The 26,499-nt window shown below is 42.7% G+C and overlaps 1 protein-coding gene across 2 annotated transcripts in view; it reads left to right on the top strand.

The window, feature by feature from the left end:
• The window catches only part of DNER (delta/notch like EGF repeat containing), a 284,163-nt gene that overhangs the window by 19,207 nt on the left and 238,457 nt on the right, over window positions 1–26,499 (top strand). Inside the window, exon 2 of one of the 2 annotated variants that reach the window (XM_053304644.1) lies at window positions 13,856–13,918. The exons of the other annotated variant lie outside the window; for it this stretch is intronic. Within the exon in view, the coding sequence (XP_053160619.1) occupies window positions 13,856–13,918 (63 nt within the window). The remainder of the gene's footprint in view (window positions 1–13,855; window positions 13,919–26,499) is intronic. 2 annotated transcript variants of the gene reach the window in all.

Genomic DNA, 26,499 nt, shown 5'->3' with positions numbered 1-26,499 from the left:
TGCACATAAGGAGCTGGAGATGGTGGGGAGCATAGTTTTTCTGACTGGAGGAGGGAGCGCGTCCCTCCTAGTCCTTGGGCCATTGGGCCAGTGTGAGTCTGGCTCAGAAGAGGACGAGGCTGCTGCCACCTCCACTGGTGCAGAGTTGAAGTCACAGACGGCTCACTGTCTCTGTCTCTGCCGCGTGCCCTAAATCCTGTCATCTTGCTGCCCACGCCGTATCAGCTTCCCTCGCTTGTCATGTGAGCCACCAGGGTGGGAGTGCTTTTGATTGGTGGCAGCATGGCATGCATGCCCAGTGGCAGCAGGAAGGCTGCTAGCTGGCAGCACTGTGCAAGTGCACCAAGTCATGTGCAGCCCTGAAGATGCTGGTTTGGCCTGGGTTGGGTGAGAGGAGGAGCAGGGCTCCCAGCGTGTGCATGGGAGAGCCTCTCATTGGCTGGTGGATGGCCCGGACTCCCCTTCTAACAATGAAATAGTTGGAGGGGGTTAAAAATAGTTCAGAATCTGGGGCCAAAGTCACCAGATGGCCACGCTACTACTTTATTTAGCAGGGGGAGAGTAACTGGCCCTGTCCACCCCCAGCACAGTACCTCCAGTGACTGTTGCTGGTGTCTATCTTGTGTGTGTGTTGTTTTTTTTAGAGTGTGAGCCCTTTGGGGACAGGGAGCCATCTTATTTATTTATTTATTCATTCATTCATTCATTCATTCATTCATTCATTCTCTGTGTAAACCACCCTGAGCCATTTTTGGAAGGGCGGTATAGAAATTGAATTAACAACAACAACAACAACAATGTAAAAGAAAGCGCTCTCTTAGATAACTTGGACCTAAGCCGTTCAGGGCTTTAAAGGTAATAAACAGCACTTTGTTCTTTGCTCGGAAACATATCAGCAGCCAGTGTAGCTGTTTCAAAACAGGCATAATATGGTCTCTCCGGGTTGCCCCAGAGACCAACCTGACTGCCGCATTCTGAATTAACTGAAATTTCCGGACTACATACAAAGGCAGCCCCACGTAGAGTGCATTGCAGTAGTTGAGCCGTGAGGTTACCAGCTGATGCACCACTGTTTTGCGTTCATCCTCTCCAAGGTATGGGCGCAGCTGTTGAATCAGCTGAAGCTGATAGAAAGCACTCCTGGCCATAGCCTCCACCTGAGATACCAGGGTGAGGCCTGGGTCCAGGAATACTCCCAAGCTATGCACCTGCTCCTTTTGGGGGAGTGTAACCCCATCCAGCACAGGGTGATCTAACTCATCCCTCAGCTTCTGAGCCCCCACAATGAGCACCTCCATCTTGCCTGGATTCAGCTTCAATTTGTTCTCCCTCATCCAGCCCATTACTGCCTGTAGGCAGGCATTTAGAGAGTGAGTGCCATTTCCTGAAGATGAAAAGGAGAAGTAGATTTGGGTGTCATCAGCATACAGATAACACCCAGCATCAAATCTGATAACCTCACCCAGCAGTTTCATGTAGATATTAAAAAGCATTGGTGACAGAATGGAGCCCTGGGGGACTCCATATAGCAGCTCCCGTTTTGAGGAGCAACTGTCACCAAGCTCCACCATCTGGAATCTACCCGTGAGATAGGAGCAGTACCACAGCAAAGCAGTGCCCCCTATCCCCAACTTCCCCAGGCGATCCAGAAGGATACCATGGTCGATGGTATCGAACGCCACCGAGAGATCCAGAAGAACCAGTAGAGTCACACTCCCTCTGTCAATTCCCCGCTAAAGGTCATCCATGAGGCCGACCAAGGCTGTCTCAACCCCATAGCCAGCCCTAAAGCCAGTTTGAAATGGATCTAGATTATCAACTTCCTCCAAGACTGCCTGGAGCTGGTCGGCCACCACCCTCTCAATCACCTTGCCCAACCCAGGGAGATTGGAGATTGGCCTGTAACTGTCCATCACTAAGGGATCCAGAGAAGGCTTCTTTAGGAGTGGTCTAATCAATGCCCCCTTTTGTTGAGTTCTCTGTACTGCAAGAAATTGAGAATAAGGAAAATTAATTTTCATCTACTGGCACACTTGGGTTGTAATCCAGAGGCTATTCAGTTTACTTCATGGGGCAATTTGGGGCTGTGTTTCAAACAATTTGTGAGGCAGTACATAAAACTGCAATTAGTAGAAGTTTTGAAGCCCTGCTTCACATGCTTGAGCCAAAGTGTATGACTGAGAAGGATCCCAGGATAATGGCTTCGGTGCTAAAATAATTGTACTATATTCTGAACACCATGTATCCAATCTTGCTTGATCCCTCACTTGTTCAACACTACTTGTTCGTTCAACTGGAAATGGGAAACATGTCTTGATCCTTTTGGATTGAGACTCAAAGGAAATTGATTGTTCACTTCTACTTACACTATGGGTCATAGCAATTGGTGTGCTGTAAGCCACTTAATTGACTTATCAGATAGACTGGCTGAAAATGGATTCTGAGTTGAAACATGAGGGTTTCTTTGTATACTTCTTCAAAAACAATGAATAGTGAAACCAAGGGCATGGCATTTTAAGGCACACGTTTTTAACAAACTCAGGGAAATGGTAGGGAGGTCCAGTGAGAAGGAAACCTAAAGAGGGAAAAGGAGTTCAACACCGGTGACACTTAGAAAAGTATGATTAATAGCATTTACAGCTTTATACATTTTATGCAATTTACTCCTATTAAGCTATCAAAACATTACTGAGGTTTAGTTTTGCTACAGTCAGTCTCAGACCACAGATTGATATTTTACCTTTACAAATGAAGGGCAAGAAGCGGAAGTGGAAATTATATTTAACTGAATCCATAGATCCTTATACTCTAACATTCAGCAAATTTACAAGTGGAAAGTGGACAAAGTGCTAAATGGGCAGTATATGTATCTGCATTGGCCTGATGCAGACACAGTGCCACCCTAATCATGGTTAGGTAGTAGACAGTGCCCTGGTGGCTTTCTTTGCCCTTTCTCCTTGTGTAGGCTTCCTCCCTCCTTTTTAATTTTTTTTTCTTTAGAGCTAGCTACAGTTAGCATTTTGTCTGTATAGTGACGCAGGCCAGAACATTTCCCCTTATTTTTGTGCAATATTTTTCAGTTTCTAAAATTGCATTGTTTTATTAGTAATGTAATGAATGGCTACAGCATCAAACAAACTGAGCATTCTCAAAGTTATAATTAACTTTTTCCAGGTGAAGTGTATATAACGTGCACGGCTCTTTGGGTGTGCTAAAATTAGTATGTTGAGTGTTCAGTGCCTTTACTACTTTTCTTAAAACTTAAGCAATGTAAGGGAAGTGTGTTCTATTGAATGGGAATCTCTTAAAATATTTAAATGTACTCCAACAAATACAATTGCCAAGTAATATTTTAAATTTGTTTGAATATAACATTTAAATTAAAGATGAAATCCTAACCATACTCATTAGCGAGTAAGCCCAATTGAACATAGTGGGACTTACTTCTGAATTAAATATGCATAGGATTGTGCTGTAAATGTACTTCACTGAATTTTTTTAAAAATAAAATATTTCAGTTCAATTACTTCTTTTAAACAGACAAAAGTTAGGAAAAGAGTTCATTTATTTATTCAGTTTTTATACCGCCTTTCATAAAACATCCCAGTGTAGTTTACAAAAGTTAAAATACAATAAAACACCATAAAAATCACGTTTAAAACCTTTAAATCAGTTAAACAGAAAAACCATACAACACCAAAAAACAAACATAAAGTCAAATAGAAGCAGGAAAGCTGAGATACCCGGCAGCCCCTAAGGGCCTGAACAAATAAAAAGGTTTTTAGTTGTTTTTTAAAAGCAGCCACAGATGTCACAGAGCGAACATTCATTGAGAGAGCATTCCAGAGCCTGGGGGCAACAACAGAGAAGGCTCTGTCCCATGTGTATGGCAATCTAGCCTCTCCCAGCGCCAGCACACAGAGCATAGTCCCCCTCTGACGATCTTGTTGGGTGAGCAGAAACCCTTCAGGTACCCAGGTCCCAAACTGTTAAGAACTTTAAAGGTAATAACCAGCACCTTGAATTGGATCCAGAAACAAATTGGCAACCTGTACAGCTCTTTCAGAATAGGGGTAATATGTTCTGAGCAAGCAGTTCCAGAGAGAACCCTGGCAGCTGCATTCTGCACCAACTGAAGTTTCTGAATATTCTTCAAGGCCAGCTCAACATAGAGCACATTGCAGTAATCCATACATGATGTGACTAAGGCATGGGTAACTGTGGCCAGATCTGCCTTCTCAAGAAAAGACTGCAGCTGGCACACTAGCCAAAGCTGTGCAAAGTCACCACTGGCCATTGCCTCCACCTGAGCATCTGAAAGCAGAGCCGGGAGGAGCAACACCTCCAAGCTGTGCACATGCTCTTTCAAGGGGAATACAACCCCATCCAGAGCCGGTTGAATCACCCTATTCTGATTGGCTCTTCTACCGACCAGCAGCACCTCCGCCTCTTCTGGATTTAACCTCCGTTTGCCAGCCCATATCCAGCCCATCACCACCTCCAGCCCCCGGTTCAGTATATCCACTGCTTCCCTAGGATCTGATGTCGGAGAAAGGTAGAACTGAGTGTCATCTGCATATTGATGACACTTAAGTCCAAACCTCCTGATGACCTCTCCCAGCCATTTCATGTAGATGTTACCCCTGCTAACTTGGCAAAGAGGCACCTTTTAACGTGGTGATTCTCTTTATTTAGCAGGGGGAGAGTAACTGGCCCGATCCACCCCCAGCACAGTATCTCCAGTGACTGTTGCTGGTGTCTATCTTGTGTTCATTTTTAGATTGTGAGCCCTTTGGGGACAGGGATCCGTCTTATTTACTTATTATTTCTCTGTGTAAACTGCCCTGAGCCATTTTTGAAAGGGTGGTATAGAAATCGAATGAATGAATGAATGATGTTCAACAGCATGGGGAACAATACTGAGCCCCATGGGACCCCAAAGGCCAAGGATTTGAGCAGAAGTCCTCTAGCACCACCTTCTGGAACCTCACCCCAAGATAGGACCAGAATAATTCCAATGCACTAGCCCAGTCCCCATACCTAAGAGGCGGTCCAGAAAGATACCATGGTCTATGGTATCGAACACCACTGAGAGATCCAGCAGAACCAATGGGGGCACACTTGCCCTTTCTCGTTCCTGGCATAGGTCATCTACCAGGGCAACCAAGTCAGTTTCAGACCCAAAACCAGGATAAAAGCCAGATTGAAAATTGTTTAGGTAATCTGTATCATCCAATACCCTTTACAGCTGCACAGACACAACTTGCTCTGTCACTTTGCTTAAAAAGGGAAGATTTGAATCAGACAGATAGTTATCAAGGTTGGTGGAATCAAGGGAGGGCTTTTTAAATAGTGGTCTTTCCACCACCTGCTTGAGGCTTGATGGCATCTTACCCTCTCATAATGAAACACTAATAATTTACTCCAGCTCCTTCCCTGGCAAATTTTACTAGCCATGAAGGGCAAGGGTCCAGAGTGCATGATGTGACCCACAAACTGCCAAGGATCTTGTCCACTTCCTCAGGCTGCACTAACTGTAAAGAATCCATCACAATCAGACCAGATGGTTGCCAAGGCACATCTCCTGGAACTGCCAAAACCCTAGAGTTCAAATTGGCACAAATGTCAACCAAACTGGTCACAGCAGGCTGCTGATGGTTCTTCCTCCATCACACAGGGGCCTGTGTGAAGCAGTGACTTTGCCACACACAATAGCTCCACTGGCCTACAATGGGCAGCTGCAATGGAGGCAGAGAAAAAACATTTCTTCACTGTCCCCACCATCATGGAGTAGTCCCTAAAATTGGCTCTAGCTCGTGTTCAGTCAGATTCGTTACAGGTCTTCCTCCAGCATCGCTTTATCCATCACCCTATGCTCCAAGGAGTTGAACAGGATCCACAAAGCTGGGGAGGGTGTTTAGGAGTGACCATGTCAATAGCCTGGGCTGTCTCCACGTTCCAGAGATTTACCAGGGCCCTGACAGAGTCACCAGTTCTGGACACCCTAATCCACTGGACACTGGAAATTCCCCAATGGCTGTCTGGAAACTGAGTGGGTCCATAAGCCTCCAGGGATGGACCATTCTAATTGGTCCACCACCCCTGCAGAAGCTGGTCAAAGCAGTCAAACTAAACCTCACCAGATGATGATCTGTCCATGACAAAGGAGTTATATCAAACTCCCCCACCTGCAGATCATTCAGTTTCTGGTTGGCAAAAACCAGATCCAGTGTATGTCACACCATGTGAGTTGGACCAGATATTAGTTGAGATAGGCCCATGGTTGTCATAGTGGCCATGAAATCCTGAGCCGCTCCTACTAGTGGGGCCTTAGCATGGACATTGATGTCCCCCAAGACAGCAAGCCTAGGGGAGCCCAATGCTACCTCTGAGACCACCTCTGCCAGCTCAGAGAGAGAGACTGAGGTGTGGCAGGGTGGTCAGTACACCAACAGAATCCTTATCCTATCTCGTAGGCCCACCCTCAAGGACAAACACTTGAATTTCTGATATTGCCTAATATCATAATGAGAGGGGAATAGACTTATGATAGATGACTGCAACTCCTCCTACTTGATCTTAAGATGAGGCTGCTGTAGGATCATGAAACCTGTAGGGCAGAGCTGGGAGAGACCCACTCCACCAAGCTCGCCTCACTCCCTGGAGCTGCAGGATCGGGAGAAGAGCTGGGAAAAGGAATAGGTCTCAGTTGCCTAGACCAACTCCTACCACCAAATCTCCCTCTGCCTGCCACCCAAGAAATAGCTGCTCCAAGACTACCCCCAGTCTACTACTCTCCCAGGACCATGCTAAGCACCAGCTCCCACAGGTGGGAAGAGTTTTTTATTTTTAAACGCAGCAGTTTTTTTTTTAAAGGGCAGAGTTTCCTCAGGCCATGCAGATCTGATACTTTTGTCCCCAGACCATCAAGAAGAGACAAGTTGTAAGCTAGAAGCTGCAAGCTTCTAGCCACCTGAAGTCTGAGCACTCCCCCACAATTCCTTGCAGGCCACAGGCTGTTCTCGCAGGCTGAGAGCGCAGGACGAACACCTGCATCCAGATGTTCTTTATACCTGCAGAAGGGGAGAGGGCAGAGCAAACAATTCAGGACCCCACCTGCCACTTCCCAGAGTTTTTCTAATTCTTGAGATATTATTTATACTGCATGCAATTTAACACAGTCAGTGGCACACTTTACTTTATACCTGTTTAACTTTGTTTACTCAATATCCGTCAAACCTGCTACATCAAATCCCAATAAATTTTGGTTGCTGGTTTTGTGTGTGTGTGTGTGTTTTGTTTAGAAAAACTACATTACTGTAACTGCACTGATGTCAACCCTAACCATAATTGGTTCACCCGAAAGTTTGCAAGTCCCTTTTTAACCACAGTTGGAAACTTTGGTTTTGTGCTAATTCTGGTTTGTATTGCTAACTGTAATTGGCTCTGAAACTTAAAAGGAGAGAGGGAACACCTACAGTGAGGCCCTGTTTTCACACAACACCAAACTGTAGTTGAATAGGGCAGAGGATGGAATCCGTGTACGTCCGACTGTGTGAAACTGTGGTTTTGCGGCAAAAGCAACCTGCATTTTCCCTCGCCAAACTCAAATTGAACCTTCAGTTTGTAGTGAGTTTCACTGCTCCAACCTGAGGTTTGAAGGTGACAGCACTGCATCCAAATGAAGACACTGCTATAACTGGGGTTTTTTTGGTTTTCTATTTTGTTTCTGGAACTGAAATAATAGAGAGGGCGGTCCAGATCTGCCCAGGAACACGTCCACTCCATGCCTGCTGCACTTCTTGCTGGCTGCCTCTCGGAGCACTTGCCCCACCCCCTGTCTCTGCACTCCTCCCCTATCTCTGCATTCCCTGTTGCCTGGCAGCAGGGACACTGCCTTGTCCCATCCCAAGTTTCTAATCCTGCCAAAGGGAAAAGTCATATTGGGGGATGCCTGCTTTCCACTGTGTCTCTTGTTCCGCTCTCTGGCAACCAGAAGAGAAAGTGTTTCCCTAGTCTGCCCACCCAGTACCTCCCAGACACGTGGATCAGCCACTATTCCTTGGGTAAACCAACAAGCCAACACAGGGGCAGGAGTGTGCTTGGGTGTTCCTGGAGTGCTTTGTCGGGGTCTGCCATTGCAAGAGTGTCCTTGGTCACAGTGGATCAGACCCCAGGATCCTTTGCACTCCCTCATATACATATTTCCTTCTAGGAAGTTGTCATGATCCCTTCCCAGAGTAACAAAAATAGTGCCCCTCTGCATCCCCCCACCCTGCCAGTAATTGTGCTTTTGCGAGACTGTTTTGGTCCGGCGCTCTTACGCAGGTGGCGGTACAACTACTGACAGGAGAAGGGCTTAAATGTCACTTAAAGGGATTTAAATGCCCTTTCCCTGCCATGGGCAGGCAGTCCATTCCAAAAAGATACGATCGTGCTTGGCACTCGGATGTTATGCAGATGTTATGATGCCTGTAGATGTTATGATGCCTTGCTCACAGTCAGATGACACAAGTGCTATGGAGCTGGCAGGGATGAGGCCTCAGAGGACCAGGAAGATGAAGCGGATCCCCTACCCTGAAACTGGATGTTGGTGGGCTATGGTTGGACAAACGTCTGCAATGCGATTCACAGTTACAAAAATTAACCTCAGGTTTGTCCACCTGTGGTTTGCCGTTATGTGCAAATGGGGCCAAAGAGAGAGGAGTGGGGAAGCATGTAAGATCATGGGTTGCCTAACTATGGTTGCAGTGTTTACACTGTGGGCCATGTAAACACAGCCAAAGTGATGAAGCAGTGATCTTGGTGAAAATATGAATACATTGCATTAAATAATGCCTGAACAGGATGACCATGTTTTAAATTTAATAGATGACCTTGCTATCCATTAATCATTAATGGTTACCACACTTGCTGTCTGTCACACATGTGTACACTATCCACATGTGTATTTATGCTTTCACAATCCACGTGGGGGAATTTAGTTCAAAACTGAATTTACAAGTGTGCTTAGCAAGCAGACCACACTCTGGGCACAGGCAAATGCCAATGTTAGGGTACCCCACAGCAGCAACAGACTCAGAGATAAGTTCTTTTAAAATGAAGAAGTAAAAGCTGATTGAGTGAATCTGAGGCACAATGCAAAAGGTAGTATTTGGCAATGTTCATACTGTCACAGTCAAGCAGGGAGTAGAAGCAGCTCCCAGGGACCAGATGTGGAATGAGGGTTGAAGGCTTTAGGGATCTGGGCAGAGAAAGGATGACTAAGAGAGAGAGATGGGGCCGGGGGTGGGGGGCTGGAGAGCAACTTATTACCTGTCCTTTCTTTGCTCTTTTATGGGTGATGCCAAAAGGACATTTTAAAAAACCACAAGGCAGCCATAATACAGCTTTTACTGCCACCCACAAGGGTTTGGGGTAGACTTACTTGGGAGGAGGCAGTGGTCTAGAAGAGCACTTTATGGCAGCTACCTTGACAGCCATCATATTTTGTTTGTTTAAACAACAATGCAGTGTGTCCTGCTGCACAGTCATGCTGTGATTCAGTGGGTGCGATGTCACTCCGTACACAAAGGAGTTGATACTAGAGACCCTGTGTCGGGGTCCTCTGGAGGAAATCTGTGAATAAGCTGCCAGTGCAACTGCTGCAAAATACTCTGGACTAGTGCCATCCCGGTAGGGTTTTGGGGACCACCTGACTGAGGGTCCCCTCTGGAACTTGCAGGCCCTGCTATTTAATATGACACATATTGAAATAACTCTTGTGACACTTGTTCAAATATTCTTCTATCCGAAATCTAGCTAAACCCTTGAGGTTGGAAACATGATATGGTAATGAAGATAAAATGATAATGAGGTTCACAGTTTAATTGGGTAATGAGTACAAAAGTATATCTTGAATAAACCACCTTCACTATATATTGGATCTTTCTCTTTTCCTTTTCTTTCAATTGACACAGGAGAAATATTCCCTTAGTCTTAGATACCTTCCTTTTTTATCATATAGTTTTCTAGTGATATAAAACTTAGATTAATTTTTAGAAAGCAATGACCATGCCCAAGTGGGCAATCCTAGCTTGGAGGATGTTTGACGGTTTTATACTGTGCATCTAATAATAGTTTTAATATGGAACTTGCCATCTATCGTTACTTGAAGCCTGCTGGCTGTGAAATCTCCAAGACAGAGGTATGTTTTGAACTAAACAGCACATCAGAGAGAAAATAGTTTTAGTTAATATAGATCTCCCTAACTGCAGTACTTGTTAACTTGCACTATAGACACAATATAAACAATTATTAAAAAATGGGAAAGAAGAAATATTACCTTCTGGTTAAAAACAAAATAAAACAGGTGCAGCTCTTCAACATGAGGAAAATTTACAGTGAGTTCTATAATTATTAGATATTTGTTACACCTTTTGAAGACTTATTTATTGGTTTCAGGAAATGAAAGCTACATCAAAGATGACTTTCAGAAAAATAACATTCTTTTTAGAGTCGTGAATCAATTTCTTCATTGCCTAATTGTACCTTGAGACCCTGCTGGGCCAGAATAGTAAATGAAAGTCCCCACCTTGGCCCCCTCCCCCCACCAATTAAATACTTGGGCATGGTCTTTAATTATGTACTATTTTCTTCAATGATATTTCTATAATAAATTCTGATATAAGCAACAAGAAGACTGTAAACGTGCAACTGTTTTTATGAACCCCAAAGAACAATATCTAGTGGTGACATCTGAAATGGAGAGAAGGATTTTTGTCTTTTACTCTGTCATTTAGTTACTGCATAGCCCTTCCATATGACCTTTAAAAAAATCTGCCTGTTTTTCAATCCAGTAATAAATGCAAGCATGTTTTACTCCTTTGTGGAAGTCAAATGTTTCACTATTTATTCATCATTTGTAAATAGGAGTTTTTTATTTTTAGGATGTTCAGGAGTGTTAATGACTAATGCATACAAAATATTGTGACACCTAGGTAGGAGCTATACCTCAAGGAAAGTATTTTAAATTCTAGGCATGTGGTAGCATTAAATCATCACTTAGCAATGATTTGTGCTTGTGATATGCCAGGCTGCTCTTTTGATGGGAGTAATAGCATGTTTTGTCAGGTTTCACTAGTAAGCTGGTTGCATACCTCGTTCTCCCTTTGGTTTTGCAAGTCGAAGTAAGGTGAAAATGCATTGCTGGCCACTTCAAACTTAAGAAGAAATTAAGAAGTAATGCTTGTTACTTGCAAAAAAATATATTAGAATGATGGGGGTAGTGTCTGACTAGTCCTGCACTGCCATAAACGATGTTGCTTCAGGGGTGTAGCAAGGTTGGAGTGGGCCCAGAGACAAGATTTTAAAATGGGCCCCTCACTGATACACACACACAAACACACTTCACAATATATAGTGCATGCACACTCACATCCCCATTATGAATATGGTGAATATCTAATTCACATTGAATCTACTTCACGGGGTGGATCCAGCAGGAAATTACAGGGGGTGCAACAAGAATCCCCCCCATAAAAGATCCCCCCCCATATAAATATTTGGGCTTGGATTTTCTCTATCTTGAAAATGCACTATGCCAGGGGGTGCCAACTAAAATTTTGTGATGGGACAGATTAGATTCTGAGGCACCTCTGGTGAGCTACACATAGCTTTGCACCCACCTCACACCACCTATCTTCCTTCTCCTCTTTGCTCTTTCTCTCACCCCCCCCCCCAAATTAGCTGAATTTACTACTTTTTATACTAAAATGCAGTCAGGGAAAGATTGACTTTTTCTTTTTAGAAGAAATTGGGAACATTCCTGCTAATACCAGCTTTTGCATGGAAAATCCTATCACTCTTCCTCTCTCCCTTACGAAGGTGTTGCTAGGTACTTAAATGATCCAGGGCTTAGGCCCACAGCCTCCCCACATTTTTATAATGAAACCCTTTCATGCTCTCTTAAAGGGATTCAACACTCTCCTCCCCACTAGCTTGCTTCACAGCTAAAAATGAATCTACTTTTTCTCCTGCATCAGATTTCTCCTGTATCCTACGCACACAGCTGAGAACCAGTGTGGTGTAGTGGTTAGAGTGTCAAGACTAGGATTGGGGAACTTGTGTTCCCCATTCAGTCATGAAACTCACTGTGGGACTTTAGTTGAGACACACACTCTCTCTTCTCCAAACCTGCCTCACAGGATTGTTGTGAGAATAAAAGTGGGGAGGAAGAACATGTACACTACCCTGACCTCTTTGGAGGAAGAACAGGATGTGTGCCATTCATATATGACTTTTAGCCACATGCACTCCAATCCTAAGCATGTACTCAGAAGCACATTCAAATTGCATTTTTACACCAATCACAGCAGCATGCAATTCAGTTTGATCTTTTATTTAGCACATTTCATTTAAGCAAGAAAATCATATGCAACTATTGTGTATGTCTATATACTACAGTATATATACAGTGTGTGTACACACACACACACACACACACACACACACATATTGGTGGGCCACTGTGAGAAACATGATGCTGGACTAGATGGGCCTTGGGCCTGATCCAGCAGGGCTGTTCTTATGTTCTTAATGTATAGTGTGTCTATACGTTACAGAAAGAAAAGCCACCATTTTGATTTCAAATAGGATAGCAGAATGTCATATATGGAGTTACCCCTATTTTGCAGAATTTAAAGACAACCAATTATTTCATGTGCAATTTAAAAATGAGTTTCTTGTGAACTGATTTGCAAAGTTCTTGTGCAAAGAAATTAACCTCTGTTCCAAAGCAGTTCTTGAGCTCATGCAACTTTTTGCACATTCTCTTACACAAGCCAGTATATGTGCGAATGGGGATATTTATGCAATATACATTCAGGTTCTGCTAGTGCTAGTGTAGCTTTACAGAGCATTGCAACCCTAACAGTCATCCTGAGAGTGCCACTGTGAATGCTACTTTATAGTTTTAAAATAAAACATTATTTTGTCTTCTCTTTGCGAGCTGCTTATATCACTTTATTTCACTTTGTCATGAGATTGATCATTGCGAATAGTAATGTGCTTTGTAAAGTACAAAGCTAGTAAAGTGCTTTGTGGCATTTTTTTTGTTCAGTTCCTGGGTTTTATTTTATGAGACTCTGTAGTGCAAGCAGCATTTTGTAGTCTTTAGTTGTTGGGAAATGATCTCTTCTTTCCACCCACTATCTCTAGGAATTAGCTCAACTGTTTCTCATATGCAGTTAGGTTAATAGCTCTGTTCTTGAGATGCTGTAGTGGCTTTCTGCTTCCACAGAACTTGTAGCTTCTTTTATTTTTCTAGTTTATATTTAATGTGTTTGAATTGCAGCAATAGCATTTGTTAGAAATTCCTTCAACTCGTTTTTAAAATTGATATATTATTCATATTGTTTCTAGTTGTCTTATGTCAGAAGGCCTTTTTCTGTCATTGAAGGATGGAAATTCTCTTCTGTCCCTGATTAAACTTTAAATGCACCATTTAGATGGTACCTATGTAACAACTTGTTTGTTTAAATAAATCATCATCTAGCAGTGCCATCAGTATTTTTTCTTCTTCATCCTGGTTTAAGATGTATTCCTCATTGAAAGAAACAATGTGTCCCAAATATGTATCTTTTTAGATTCCTAGCCCACTCTGTTAGTTGAGTTCTGGAAAAGAGAGTAAAGAATAGGCTCTAAGATGCATTATTTAAAACATACAAATGAACTGCATTAAAATTTATTCACCCCATCATGCCTCACCTTGGATCCTCAAAAATTCAGTCAAAACAAAATGCATTACATTTGTATTATTTATTACTATTATTATTTATATACTGTTATTACATATTTATCATGTCCTTCTTCCAAGGAAATCAGGACAGAATACACACAGACACAGACACCGATTTTATCCTCACAACAACCCTGCAAGGTAAGTTGGGCTGAAAGTGACTGGACCAAGGTCACTTAATGAATTTAATGACTGAGTGGGGTTTTGAACTAGGTCTCCTAGTCTAGTGCTCTTGCCATGCTCTCAAAGGATTTGGGATGTGGTAGTGTGTGGTAAGTCCCCAGTGGAAGGAAATACCATAACTATGGAGCCACCACCAGGAATGTGGCTCTGTGTACCCTTATTGTGTGGATGCACACAGGTACGATGGTTGAAATGGTACTTTAGTGACCAGCATGTTACTTGGGTAAGAAAGTAGTCTCTTGGGAATGTAATGCTCCAAGTCCAGTAGAGCATTATAGGTCAAAACTATCATTTCAAATAATATCAAGGATGGTATTGGGATTTTTATATACTTTGTGTTGTTATATTTATGAGTTACCTTTTAACTAAAAGTGGCTGAGGCATTATAAAAACGTTTTACGATTTCCTTATAGCAGTGATATTGGAACACGTGTCTCAGGTAGCTGCCTTCCATGCTTGTCACAGGCTGATGGCAAATGTGTGCTCTTACTTGCCATATTTCTGCAGCTCTTTTAAATCAGCTTAGCTTAAAAGGTAAAGTTGTGCCATCGAGTTGGTGTTGACTCCTACCGACCACGGAGCCCTGTGGTTTTCTTTGGTAGACTACAGGAGGGGGTTACCATTGCCCTCTCCTGCGCAGTATGAGATGATGCCTCTCAGCATCTTCCTATACTGCTGCTGCTCCATAGAGGTGTTCCCCCTAGTCTGGGAAACATACCAGCGAGGATTCGAACCGGCAACCTCTTGCTGTCTAGGCAAGTTACTTCCCTGCTGCACCATGTTGTTTTGTCATCTTACTGGCTTGTAAGTAGTCCTGCATGGCAGTTGGGGATGAATTAATTGGGGAATTAGTGCAGATAGAGGAGCGCTCATACTGCTGGTGGCCAGCTGCAATCTTTAAGTTTCCCTCCCCGCGCCACCCCAGCCACATGATAGCCTTCTTTACATTCACTTAGACTGGGGCATGGCTTACAGAGAGTAAATAAAAGGACTCTAGCTAAGCTTTAGCTCAGTCAGGTAGTATATAAGCATATATCAGTCAAGCTTGCACAGCTTCCTTGCTCCCAAGGCTCAAGTGCTTACCTGATTTGTGCCTGTAGCTCAGGGAATACACAGTATTTCCAGAAAGCCTTGAAAATCAGCATTTGGGGGACATAGGAAGCTGCCACATACTGAGTCAGACCATTGGTCTATCTAGCTTAGTATTGTCTACACAGACTGGCAGCGGCTTTTCCAAGGTTGCAGGCAGAAATCTCTCTCAGCCCTATCTTGGAGAAGCCAGGGAGGGAACCTGAAACCTTCTACTCTTCCCAGAGTGGCTCCATCCCCTAGGGAAATATTTTACAGTGCTCACACTTCTAGTCTCCCACTTATATGCAACCAGGTGGACCCTGCTTAGCTAAGGGGACAAGTCATGCTTACTAGGACAAAAAGCAAAATGACAACAAAACACTTTTGTGCAATTTGATTAGCTGTGCCACAAAGGATTCTCCTCTGTCAAACATGCACATTTTGACATGCAAGTTGAAGCTCACAAAAATTAGTCTTGGGTCTGCTTCATCACATTGTCTCAACAGTTCCTATAAGGTTGATGTAAAAGGTTTGTGAACATTGTAATCCCCATATTGCAGATCTGGGTCTGAAGTTGAGAAACAGTCATAGTGCTCAGCAATAGCTTTTTGAAGGGCTTCAGGTTTATGGTCTATAAACCAGATCAGTAAAAGACAAAAAAGAAATATTAATAATATAATTAACTAGGTTGAAAATAAAATGATTTTACTGATTTTACTGTGTTAAGGCAAGAAAACTGTATTTTTAATTATTAGATATGGCTTATTGTTAGTATTTGATAGGCATAATGGTTATAAATTGTATTAAATTGGCTTTGAGGGGAAGATAACAAAGCAACAATAAAACACCCAAAGAGAGTACTGCCCTTTAACTAAATAAAACTTGATCTATGGTAACAGGTCTATTTTATTCTGTAGAAATAAACCAAACTAAACCAAAAGTGGTTCTACTCATGGTTGGAGGGGCTGCCAGCTTTCCCTTCCAACTGCAGCCTTTTAGTAGCATGTTGAATCCCACTTTCGAGCATCCCCTGATTTGCAGGTGCATGAGGGGCTGTAGTGGGGAGGGAGATCAGAAAACTCTCATTGTGTGCATGGCCTTTTGGATTCTGGCAAATATCTGTGGCCGTACTGTAGGAAGTTTCAGAGGAACCTGTCAGAAGAGGGACTTGAAATAATGAGTAAGTCAAGGTAATCTAAAATGCAAGACATAACTTATGCACATTCCACTGTCTCTGTCTAAAGTGGGAGTTGTACAAGTAGCTGATGTTAGAAATGATCAATAATGCAATTGATAATTGAAAATATTTGTATTACTGTATAGGGATTCATGTTGTACTGTCTCCTGACTTCTACATGCAGGCCTTCCTATAAAAATAAATTGCAGAAGTAGAATTGGATCAAAGTTAGGAAGCAAAAATTATGTAGGGTACAGGGAATTGTACAAGAATCTAAAACTAGGCCACAGATGGAATGAAAATAGGATTTGTAATAAAACAGGGCTTGCCAATTTCAAGGCTTCAGTTTGTCATGGTGCCTGGAAATTAAGTGGGGTGGCTGAGTCAGACAATGGATGGACATGACCAGGAGGAGGAGGGGGAGTGAGCAAGCAGGACAGGGAATTCCCCTGTCCCCCTACACATGGAGTGGAAGGTCTTGTTGGGAGAAAGTGGTGAATCTGCCCCCGCCCCTTGAGGTGTAGCTCCTAGAGCCAAATAAAATTTGTGGAGGCATGTATATATAGTTAGTTAGTTGTTTATTTACGAACTTAGATCAAACAACATGTATATATATAAAACAAGAATTAATGGCAGATGGACTAGATATTTTTTAGTAAGAACTGAAATGCAGCACACCTACAATGGCTCATAATCTCTTTCACCTATTAATTCATCTGCTAAGAAGCCTAAAGCCAGCAGTTTAACACTTGTAATTTGCTCTTAGCTAAGTTATTTCATGGCTCTGTTCTTTCTCACTTGCTGCCACCCGTCTTCTCTGGAAACACTGCCTCTTGACATCTGCACTTCTTCCTTACAGAGCATTTTATAATGCTTTTTCCTTTCTCTCTTTCTCTTTTTCTCTCCTTTGTGTCCCTTCCCTTTCTTATTGTTTCATCTTTTTAGATCGTAAGGCAGGGTTTGTTCTTAATATAACCATTGTACAGTGTTTAATTTTTGAGGAACATGTTGACAGGGTTAGAAAGAGAGTGTTGTCCTACAGGCAAATGTTTCTGAGAAAGCATGCTTATGATTTTACCTTGCAGAACATTTTTTATGGATTTCATTGAGAATGATAGAATTTAGGCTTGGAGGTTGCCTTCACTTAAACATTAGCTTTGGAGGCTAAGCCTGCTTGTGCCTTTGTTTCGCACTTGAGTCTACATTGTCCTTCCCCTTTCTTTATAGCTTTGGGGTGAGTGATTTTTGGGGCAAGCAGCCAGATCAGGGGAGTTTGCAAATGGAGCTGGAGACAAGCAGCAGTGCTAAGAGCGTGCAGAAAGAAACAGGAGAGCTGTCTCAGGTACTGAAATGGTATGGAGATTCTGGGCTGGAGTGGGGAAGAGACCCACTTCTAAGGGAGGATAGTCTGTTGCTCTCCTCCCTCTTAATCATGTAATGTGCCCTCTGGAACTGGAGTTGGGGGAACAGACAACCTAGAACACAATATGTAAACATTTAAAGGCTTTGAAAGAGATGGAGGAAGCCCACCAAGAACTGAGATGAGAGCCAGATATTCCCAGAAATATGGATGAGGAGAGAAGATAAAGAGCAAACTATTCTGAAGTCAAATTATTTCCCTCAATGTGCAGGAAGTGATGTGCTAGTTGAAGAAGTGTTTTGAAGGTTGTACACTTGGTTATGCTTTGACTTGTTTTCTGTCTTGTCATTTTGAATATGTGGTGCTAGTAGCCAAGGCTCTTGTGCAGTCTTAGCATTGCCTGTTGCTGACCCAAAAGGAGTGTCTGCACCTTCAAATGTTGCATTGCAAGAAGTGTAAAAGAGAGTTCTTCCATCTTTGCCACACTGCAGTGAGGAACACTGTTTAACTTCTCCTTATATCATGTTTTTTAATACACACTGAGTTGGGAACTGGCAGCTGTAATTTAACCTAAGAGTCTAAAAAACTTATCTGGGAAAAGAGCAGATTTTGTGGTTTTCTCAGCCTAGGAGAATTATTTCCTGAGAGGAAAATGGATAACATGAGGAAATAACGAAAAAAGAAAATAAGATTGTCATTCAAGGCATATGTTCAAAAGTGTATATGTTACCATAAAAATAAAATGTCAGGAAAATTTAACAAATTGATGCCGAAATTCTAATAAGCTGTGTGATATGGCCTTTGATAAGTTTTGAAGATGGACAAGCAAAAATCTAAGCAAGAAAAACCAAACCCCTTTCCTCTTTATATACATAAATGATTGTGAACATGATATGGATAGGAAACTCCATTTTGTTGTAATTTGGGTTAAACCTTTGAGAAGAATATGTACTGATTATGATGTCAATACCAACCAAGTAAGCTCTCTGATTAATCCAGCCACAGGCTAGATTACAGTTTTTTAAAACTAAAGGTGTAGTTTTTTTAAAAAGAATTACATAGCTAAATTGCTAAGAGAATTCATATTTGGCAAAATTATTTTTTTATTTACAGTTTTGCATATGGTTCCCAAGAGGTGGTTTGAAGAAGTATGGCTAAAGAATGCTTTGAGCATAACATATATCCTATAAAATGTAATGTTACCATATGCAGTATATTACATAAGATATACTCTGTATTCTACTGCATGCAAAAGCCTTTCTCTGTGGGCTTTGAAATTCAGTAAAGATTTAGCTTCTTTTCTAAAAGAATGGCAAGGGTTAAATTGTAAGGTCAGATTGAAAGTCATATATAAAAGCATCTGCCATAGATATTTACAACCAAGTGAATAAATCAGTTATGTTCCTGCTCAGTTACTTTTCTAAGCACCATTGGACATAGTGTGTGTAGCCTGTGATTTACAGAGTGCTTACTACTGGAATTTCCTCAACTGTTTGGATTGTAGAAGCATGCTTATTTTTTCATTTTCTAGGAAACCACTTAGTGAAACCGCACCAAGTGTATGCTTTTCTTTTAAAATGTGCCATTGCTTGCTTTTTGTTATCTCTCATATACACCACCATGAGAGAGAGTTTATTTTTAAAGAATGGTATCAAAATATATTTAATAATGTATCCTGAATAAGAGGGGTTTTTGGTCATTCTCTGTCACAGCAATTCAAACAGCTTAAGAATTTGGCTTGTTGGCTGAGCAACCCTTTCATTCAGAATACAATAGAAACTATGCTAATGTTTCTAGCTATGTGTTCTTTTTTGGCACTTCTTCTTTTGTGTGCATGCTTTTATTTCCTTGGCGCAAAAAAATGAATTTTCTTCTGATTTTTTTTTTTAATATTGCAACTCTGTTGGAGGAGAAGCCATCTTTTCTCTAATGATGAGTAAAATTTACTGCTACTAGAGAAACAGTTTATATATATAAATCATTTCCTAAATTATTAAATAGTCACCTAATGGTGCAGTGGAGAAATGACTTGACTAGCAAGCCAGAGGTTGCCAGTTCGAATCCCTGCTGGTATGTTTCCCAGACTATGGGAAGCAGCTATATTGGGCAACAGCAATATAGGAAGATGCTGAAAGGCATCATCTCAAACTGCGTGGGGGATGACAGTGGTAAACCCCTTCTATATTCCATCAGGAGGCTCTGTATTCACCAGGAGTTGACATCGACTTGACTGCATACTTTATCTTTAGATTATTAAATAGCAGATAATATCTGGGAACTTGGCAACCAATACATTTTGTTGGAAATTTCTGAAACTGTCATTTTCCTGGGGACAACAAATGCCACTTGTACAGTTTAGGAAAATACCTGTCTCTTAGTGTAAATATAATGCCCCTTATCCTGGATGAAATATAACTTATCCTGGATGAAATATCATTTCGGGACCAATCTGTCTGGGGTAGCTCAGGAGTTCATAACTGCTATGACAACTATGGGCCTATCCTAAGTGGTCTATGGACCAACGCATATTGCAGGTCACACGCTTGATTTGGTCTTTTACACTGATCAGGGTGGTGTTCCGTGGGTGGGGACTCCTGTGATTTCCCCATTGTCATGGACAGACAGATCTGGTTAAGGTTGGACTTACAACCACTTCGCACCTCCGCAGGGGTGAGGGGCCCATTAGAATGGTCCACCCAAAGAGGTTATTAGACCCAGTAAGATTCCAAGAAGCCTTGGAGGGATTCAGTGTTGGCTCTGCCAGTGATCCTGTTGATGCCCTGGTTGAGAATTGGAACAACTTGCTCACCAGGGCAGTAGACACGATTGCTCCTAAGCGTCCCCTCTGACCTGCTTCAAATTTTGCCTCTTTGTATACGGAAGATCTACGGGGGCTGAAGCAGCAAGGTAGGTGACAGGAGCGCAAGTGAAGAAAGACTCAATTCGAATCTGACAAGTTGCGGCATAGAGCACATCTAAAGATCCATGCTCAGGCGATACGTGCGGCAAAGAGGCAGTTCTTTTCTGCCTGTATTGCCTCTGCGAGTTCATGTCCAGTGGAGTTGTTCAGGGTTGTGAGGAGACTAGTATCTGCTCCCCCTCCCTTGAACCAGAATTTGGAGTCATCAGTTACCCACTGCAATGTGTTTAAAGAGTTTTTTGCAGATAAAATCTCTTGGATTCAGGCCAACCTAGATGGAGACTCCACAATTAATGTGATGTCTGAGCTGGAGGTGCCCAACAACTCCTCTTATGTGATTTGACTGGATCGGTTTCAGTTTGTGACTCCTGAGGAAGTGGACAAGCTGCTTGAAGCAGCGAGGCCTACCACTTGTTCTCTTGACCCTTGTCCAACATGGGTCATAGATGCTTCTCTGAGGGAGGGCAGGATGCCTCCTTGTCTTAAGGAGGCAATCATTAGACCTTTTCTAAAGAAGCCTCGGAGTTGAGCAATTATAGGCCAGTTTCCAACCTCCCATGGCTGGGCAAGGTAATTGAGAGTGGGTGGTGGTCTCTCAGCTCCAGGAGGTCTTGGAAGAAACTGATTATCTAGACCCATGTCAACCTGGTTTTCGGGCGGGCTATGGGGTGGAGACTGCCTTGGTCAGTCTGATGGATGATCTCCAATTGGGAATTGACAGAGGAAGTGTGACTCTGTTGCTCCTCTTGGATCTCTCAGCGGCTTTCAGTACTATCAAGCATAGTATCCTTCTGGAACGTCTGAGGGTGTTGGGGGTGGGAGGCACTGTTTTACAGTGGTTCCGCTCCTACCTCTTGGATAGATTCCAGATGGTGTCGATGGAGACTGTTGCTCTTCAAAATCTGAGCTTAAGTATGGTGTCCCTCAAGGCTCCATACTCTCTCCAATGCTTTTTAATATCTACATGAAACCGCTTGGAGAGATCATCAGGGGATTTAGAGCTGGGTGTTACCAGTATGCTGATGACACCCAGATCTACTTCTCCATGTCAACTTCTTCAGGAGATGGCATATCCTCCCTAAATGCTTGCCTGGAAGCAGTAATGGGCTGGATGAGGGAGAATAAACTAAAGCTGAATCCAGATAAGATGGAGGTACTTATTGTGCGGGGTCAGAACTCTAGAGACAATTTTGATCTACCTGTTCTAGATGGGGTCACACTTCCTCAAAAGGAATAGGTTCGCAGTCTGGGAGTACTTCTGGATCTACACCTCTCCCTGGTTTCTCAGGTTGAGGTGGTGGCCAGGGGTGCTTTTTAACAGCTCCAGCTGATACGCCAGCTGTGCCCGTTTCTCGAGATCAATGACCTCAAAACAGTGGTACATCTGTTGGTGACCTCCAGACTTGACTTCTGTAATGCGCTCTACATGGGGCTGCCTTTGTACATAGTCCGGAAACTTCAGTTGGTTCAGAATGCGGCAGCCTGGTTGGTCTCTGGGTCATCTCGGAGAGACCATGTTACTCCTTTACTGATGGAGCTACACTGGCTGCCAATAATCTTCTGGACAAAATACAAAGTGCTAGTTATAACTTATAAAGCCCTAAACGGTATCAGGAGTCTTCTTCACTATGAGCCCCACCGCCCATTCAGGTCATCTGAAGAGCTCCGTCTCCAGTTACCGCCAACTCATTTGGTGGTTACACAGAGACGGGCCTTCTCGGTCGCTGCCCCAAAATTGTGGAATGCGCTCCCTGCTGAGATACGATCCTCCCCATCTCTGGCAATTTTCAAAAAAACACCTGAAAACCCGTCTTTTCGCCCAAGCTTTCTCAGCTTCCTAAAAAAAAATTGGGTTTTAATCTCTGGTTTATTTTTAAATTTTTAAATTGTTTTTAAGGTTTTTTGTACATTTTTTAACTTGTTTTATGCTATTGTTAACTGCCCAGAGATGAAAGTTTGGGTTGGTGTACAAATTCGATAGATAAATAAATAAATGTACATTGGAGTCTTTTTTGGTGGCAATCCAAGCCTGGGAGTGACTTTATGCTGAAGCCATCTTGCTGTGTAGGCAAAGACCTGCCTAAAACTGTGTCATAACAAACTAAATGAACTCTTGCATTGTTTGTTCTGTGTCCAAAAGGGCCAAGGATATTGCAATCTAGTTAATGCTAGTGTTACAATTTTCTGCAATGTTTTGATTTACTTATATCCCTTAATAAACACTATGTAAAACAAGCAAGAGATCACCCAGATGGTGGAAATGAGCTGCTGTGAGCTGGTGGGTGGATGCCAGCCCCACCTTGCTTTCGCAGTATTTGCTTCATCTTCCTTTCCCTTTGTCTCTGCTTCCTCCTCCTCCCCATTCCTTGGGACCTTGCCACTGTCCCTGCTTTCCAAGTCCTTCAAAGTCACTCAGTTGGGTTCCCAAAGTGTAGGCATGTTGGTGATTGTTACTCATCTTTGTATGACCACATTCATTTTTGGCACCCTGCTTTCAGGTCTGGTAAGTATGGCAGTCTTTGCTTCTTTCCTTAGTATGTGTTGTGTTGATTGTTAGGCAGGGGCGTAACTACTATTAGGCAAGGGGAGGCGGCTGCCTGGGGGCCCCCACGCCTCAAGGGGCCCCCCACGCCTCGAGGGGCCTCCCAGAGGCAAGTCACATGGCTATATATATTGTGAAGTGTGTGTGTGTGTGTGTGTGTGTGTGTGTGAGAGAGAGAGAGAGAGAGAGAGAGAGAGAGAGGGGCCCATTTTAAAATTTTGTCTCTGGGCCCACTCCAGCCTTGTTACGCCCCTGTTGTTAGGCAACAAATAGATACTAGATGAGGCAGGGATTTTGGTGTAATGGTTGCTGACATCACAAAGGCACTGATACCTCCCTAACAGTAGGACAAATTAGTGATACTCCCTATTCTGTTTCTGGGGGGTGAGATATTTGGAGGACCCCTCTTGCCTTGGTGAGAGGTTTTCAAGTTCTCCAAACACAGTTCTGTCTTCTCCTCTATGCTTTCAGATAGTCTCTTTTCCACCCATTCCAGAAAAGCAGTTTAGAAGACAAAGACAGACTAGCCATGGTGTTGTACTCTATAACAGAAGGTGCAGAATTTAGGCTATGAACAACAGGTTGCTGTCTAGGTAACCCAATCAGGACATTTTTTTCGCACTGACATGCAGTACCTTGTGTTTTAAGGCTAGTTAGGTGGGAGAGTACTCTGAAGGAAATACAGCAGCCCATAAGCTTTGAAAAAGCTTGTAAACTCCAGATTCTTGAATTCCTTGTTGTAAATATTACATGCATTTTTACATTCATTTATTAGATTCCTTACCCATCTTGCTGTCCTGATCTCCATATACCACATTCTACATCTGCTGCTGTTACAATCACTGATTCCTACAGAGTAACATCCCAAACACTACAGGGGAAGCAAATTAAAAAAAAATTAAAAATTTATCAACTAGTTGGGAAGGGGATCTAAGGAAAAATCCTTCTTGACCCCTAGGAAGATGATCAGTGCCATTGAAGGCCCTGAGAAGGATTATCATGGATTAGTACTGTAACTGATTAGAGTTTTGTAAATGAGATTGCAACTGGTGCTCAGAGAGAAATAGAATCCAATTTGTGCTTTGTGATGAGTTCACTTTTCAGTGCTAATAGGGGTACAGATCAGTGTAAACCTATCCCCAGTCACTCTGTTCAGCAAATGGGTTTCAATATCAACAGAGAACAGATCTCCCGAGTAAGATGCAAATATCATGCAATTATTTTTTCTAAGAAGATATGCATCTAAAAAAATGTTGCCTGGATTGTCTATTTAATGGGAAACTAGAGTTTTCAAAAGCTCTATTCAGCATTGTGTACTGCAACCTGAAAATTGGATTGCCACTGGAATGGATAAGTCTCCTCAGGGTAGTCATCCTACTTAGGGACTTTTTTCAAAAGATCCTACTGATAGTGGGAATATCATAAGTCATTTGGATTTGATTGGGTGGAGGGGTAAATTTCTGGGGCAAAGAGGTAGAGCTGGGTATTGTCAGCACACAGATGGTACTGAAATCATTAGATTTGATAGGTGCATTCAACATGCAGAAGAGAAATGGCAGAGGGTGAAGAGAGAGGGTCAACAGAAGGAGAAAACAGAGGAAGACGTTTCCCCTTTGGAAATGTTGAATGAGGGATTGGATGGGTACTAAGAAGATTGGATAAGGTCAAGTCAAGAAATTTAGGACATGAAGGGAGTCAAGCAAGATGTATTAATTGATGGTAACAAAGGCAGCAGAACGATCAAGATGAATACAGAGTAGAGACCTCTGGATTTGGTAGTAAGGAGATCATATGCTATTTTGGTGAAGGCAGTTTCAGTCGAGTGGACAGGACAGTCAGATTGTAGGAGGTCAAGAGAAGAGGAGAAAAAGCAAAGACAGTGGGAGTAATTGGCTTGTTCAGGATTTTGGAGACAAATAGAAATCATGCAGTAGTTAGAGAGGCAAAATGGATCAAGAGATAAATTTATGGCAGGAGTGGGATCCTGGTATAATTGAATGCAGTAAAGAAGGAACTAGTTTAGAAAGAATGCAGTAGAGAAAGAACCTTTCTGCAGGGGAGATGGCAGCCCTGGGTCAGGAGAAAATAAGATCAAGAGGGCATATGGAGGGGTTAGAAGGTCATCAGGGTAGTTACTCATCAGGTAAGGTGGGGGTAAGAAGAGAATGATATTGAGAGATTGAAAGAAATAATCTGGAAGAGGTGGGAAAGGATAGAAATTGGAGGGGGGAGTTTTCATTTTATTGAAGGATGGGCTTCAATAACAGGATGAGTTGGGCCATGTTAGGGCATTAAAAGTATAGAAGTGTTGAGGATTCCTGGAATTGGTACGAATCAGAATGGTGTTGTTGTGTTGCTTAGCCAGCAGGTAAGTAGAATAGCGTAAGAGATGAATTTAAGATAACTAAAACCAGTTCTTTTGATTTCCTCCAGAGGTATTCAGCTGCACAAGGGCATGATTAGAGATATAGAATGAAGGGGGGGGGAGGCTGGGGTTATGGGTTTAAATAGTTCATAAAATCAGAACAAATGAGTTATGACTTGATGACAGGGTTAGGGGTGTGCACGAATAAAAATCTGAAATTCGAGGCTTGGCTGGCTGCCAGGACAAATCAGCCCTGAATCACCCATATTGATTTGGGTGATTCATGTGCCATTTCGAGGCCTGTTTTTCTGGAAAAACAGGTCTCAAAATGGCTCTTTGCCCCTAGGGGGAGTTGGTCTACCAATTGGGATTGGAGGGTAGACCCAGCCTGCCTCTGAGGACAGGTCTACCTGTCCTCTGAGGCAGGATGATGTGCTGAACCTGGAGGGGAGGGCTAGTCTACCTGCCAATCCCAATGGGTAGACCAGCTCTTCCTGGTGAAAAAGTGCCATTTTGAGACCAATTTTCCCAGCAATACGGGCCTCAAAATGGTGTTCTAATCATCTGAATCAATTTGGGTCAAATCAGAGGTGATTCTCCTCAACTCTGAATTAGGTCCTCTACTTTTGAAAGTGATTCAATTTGGGGTCAAATTTGCAAATCATCCCCAATTTGACCTGAATCGATTCAATGGCTAATCGAATTGCACACCCCTAGATAGTGTTGAGTTGAAGGTGGAAATTGCAGAATATAAGGCATAGGCAGAAATGACATAAAAAGGGACAATATTTCAGAGAAAGCCACTGTATTAATACATTTTAGGTCATAGGGAGAAGAGGGGCAGTGTGTGGGAGGTTGGAGTGTGTACAATATTGAATGAGGTAAATGGTGATATAATCAGATTGAGAAAGGTCCACAACATAGATGTCAGCAGGGGGTGGGGGGAGAGTGGGTAAGAGAACAATTCTTGGTGAAGACAAATTCAAAAGAATACCCTAAGCAATGGGAGAAGTAGCCAGTCCAGAGCAGAGATCAAAACAGGAGCTAAGGATGAGGAGGTAAGGAGGCATCTGGGTCAGAGAGGTGATTAATATGAATAATGAA

The sequence above is a fragment of the Hemicordylus capensis genome, chromosome 3 (assembly GCF_027244095.1).
Source record: "Hemicordylus capensis ecotype Gifberg chromosome 3, rHemCap1.1.pri, whole genome shotgun sequence".
Classification (NCBI taxonomy): Eukaryota; Metazoa; Chordata; class Lepidosauria; order Squamata; family Cordylidae; genus Hemicordylus; species Hemicordylus capensis.
This window is presented reverse-complemented; position numbering and strand designations above follow the sequence as displayed.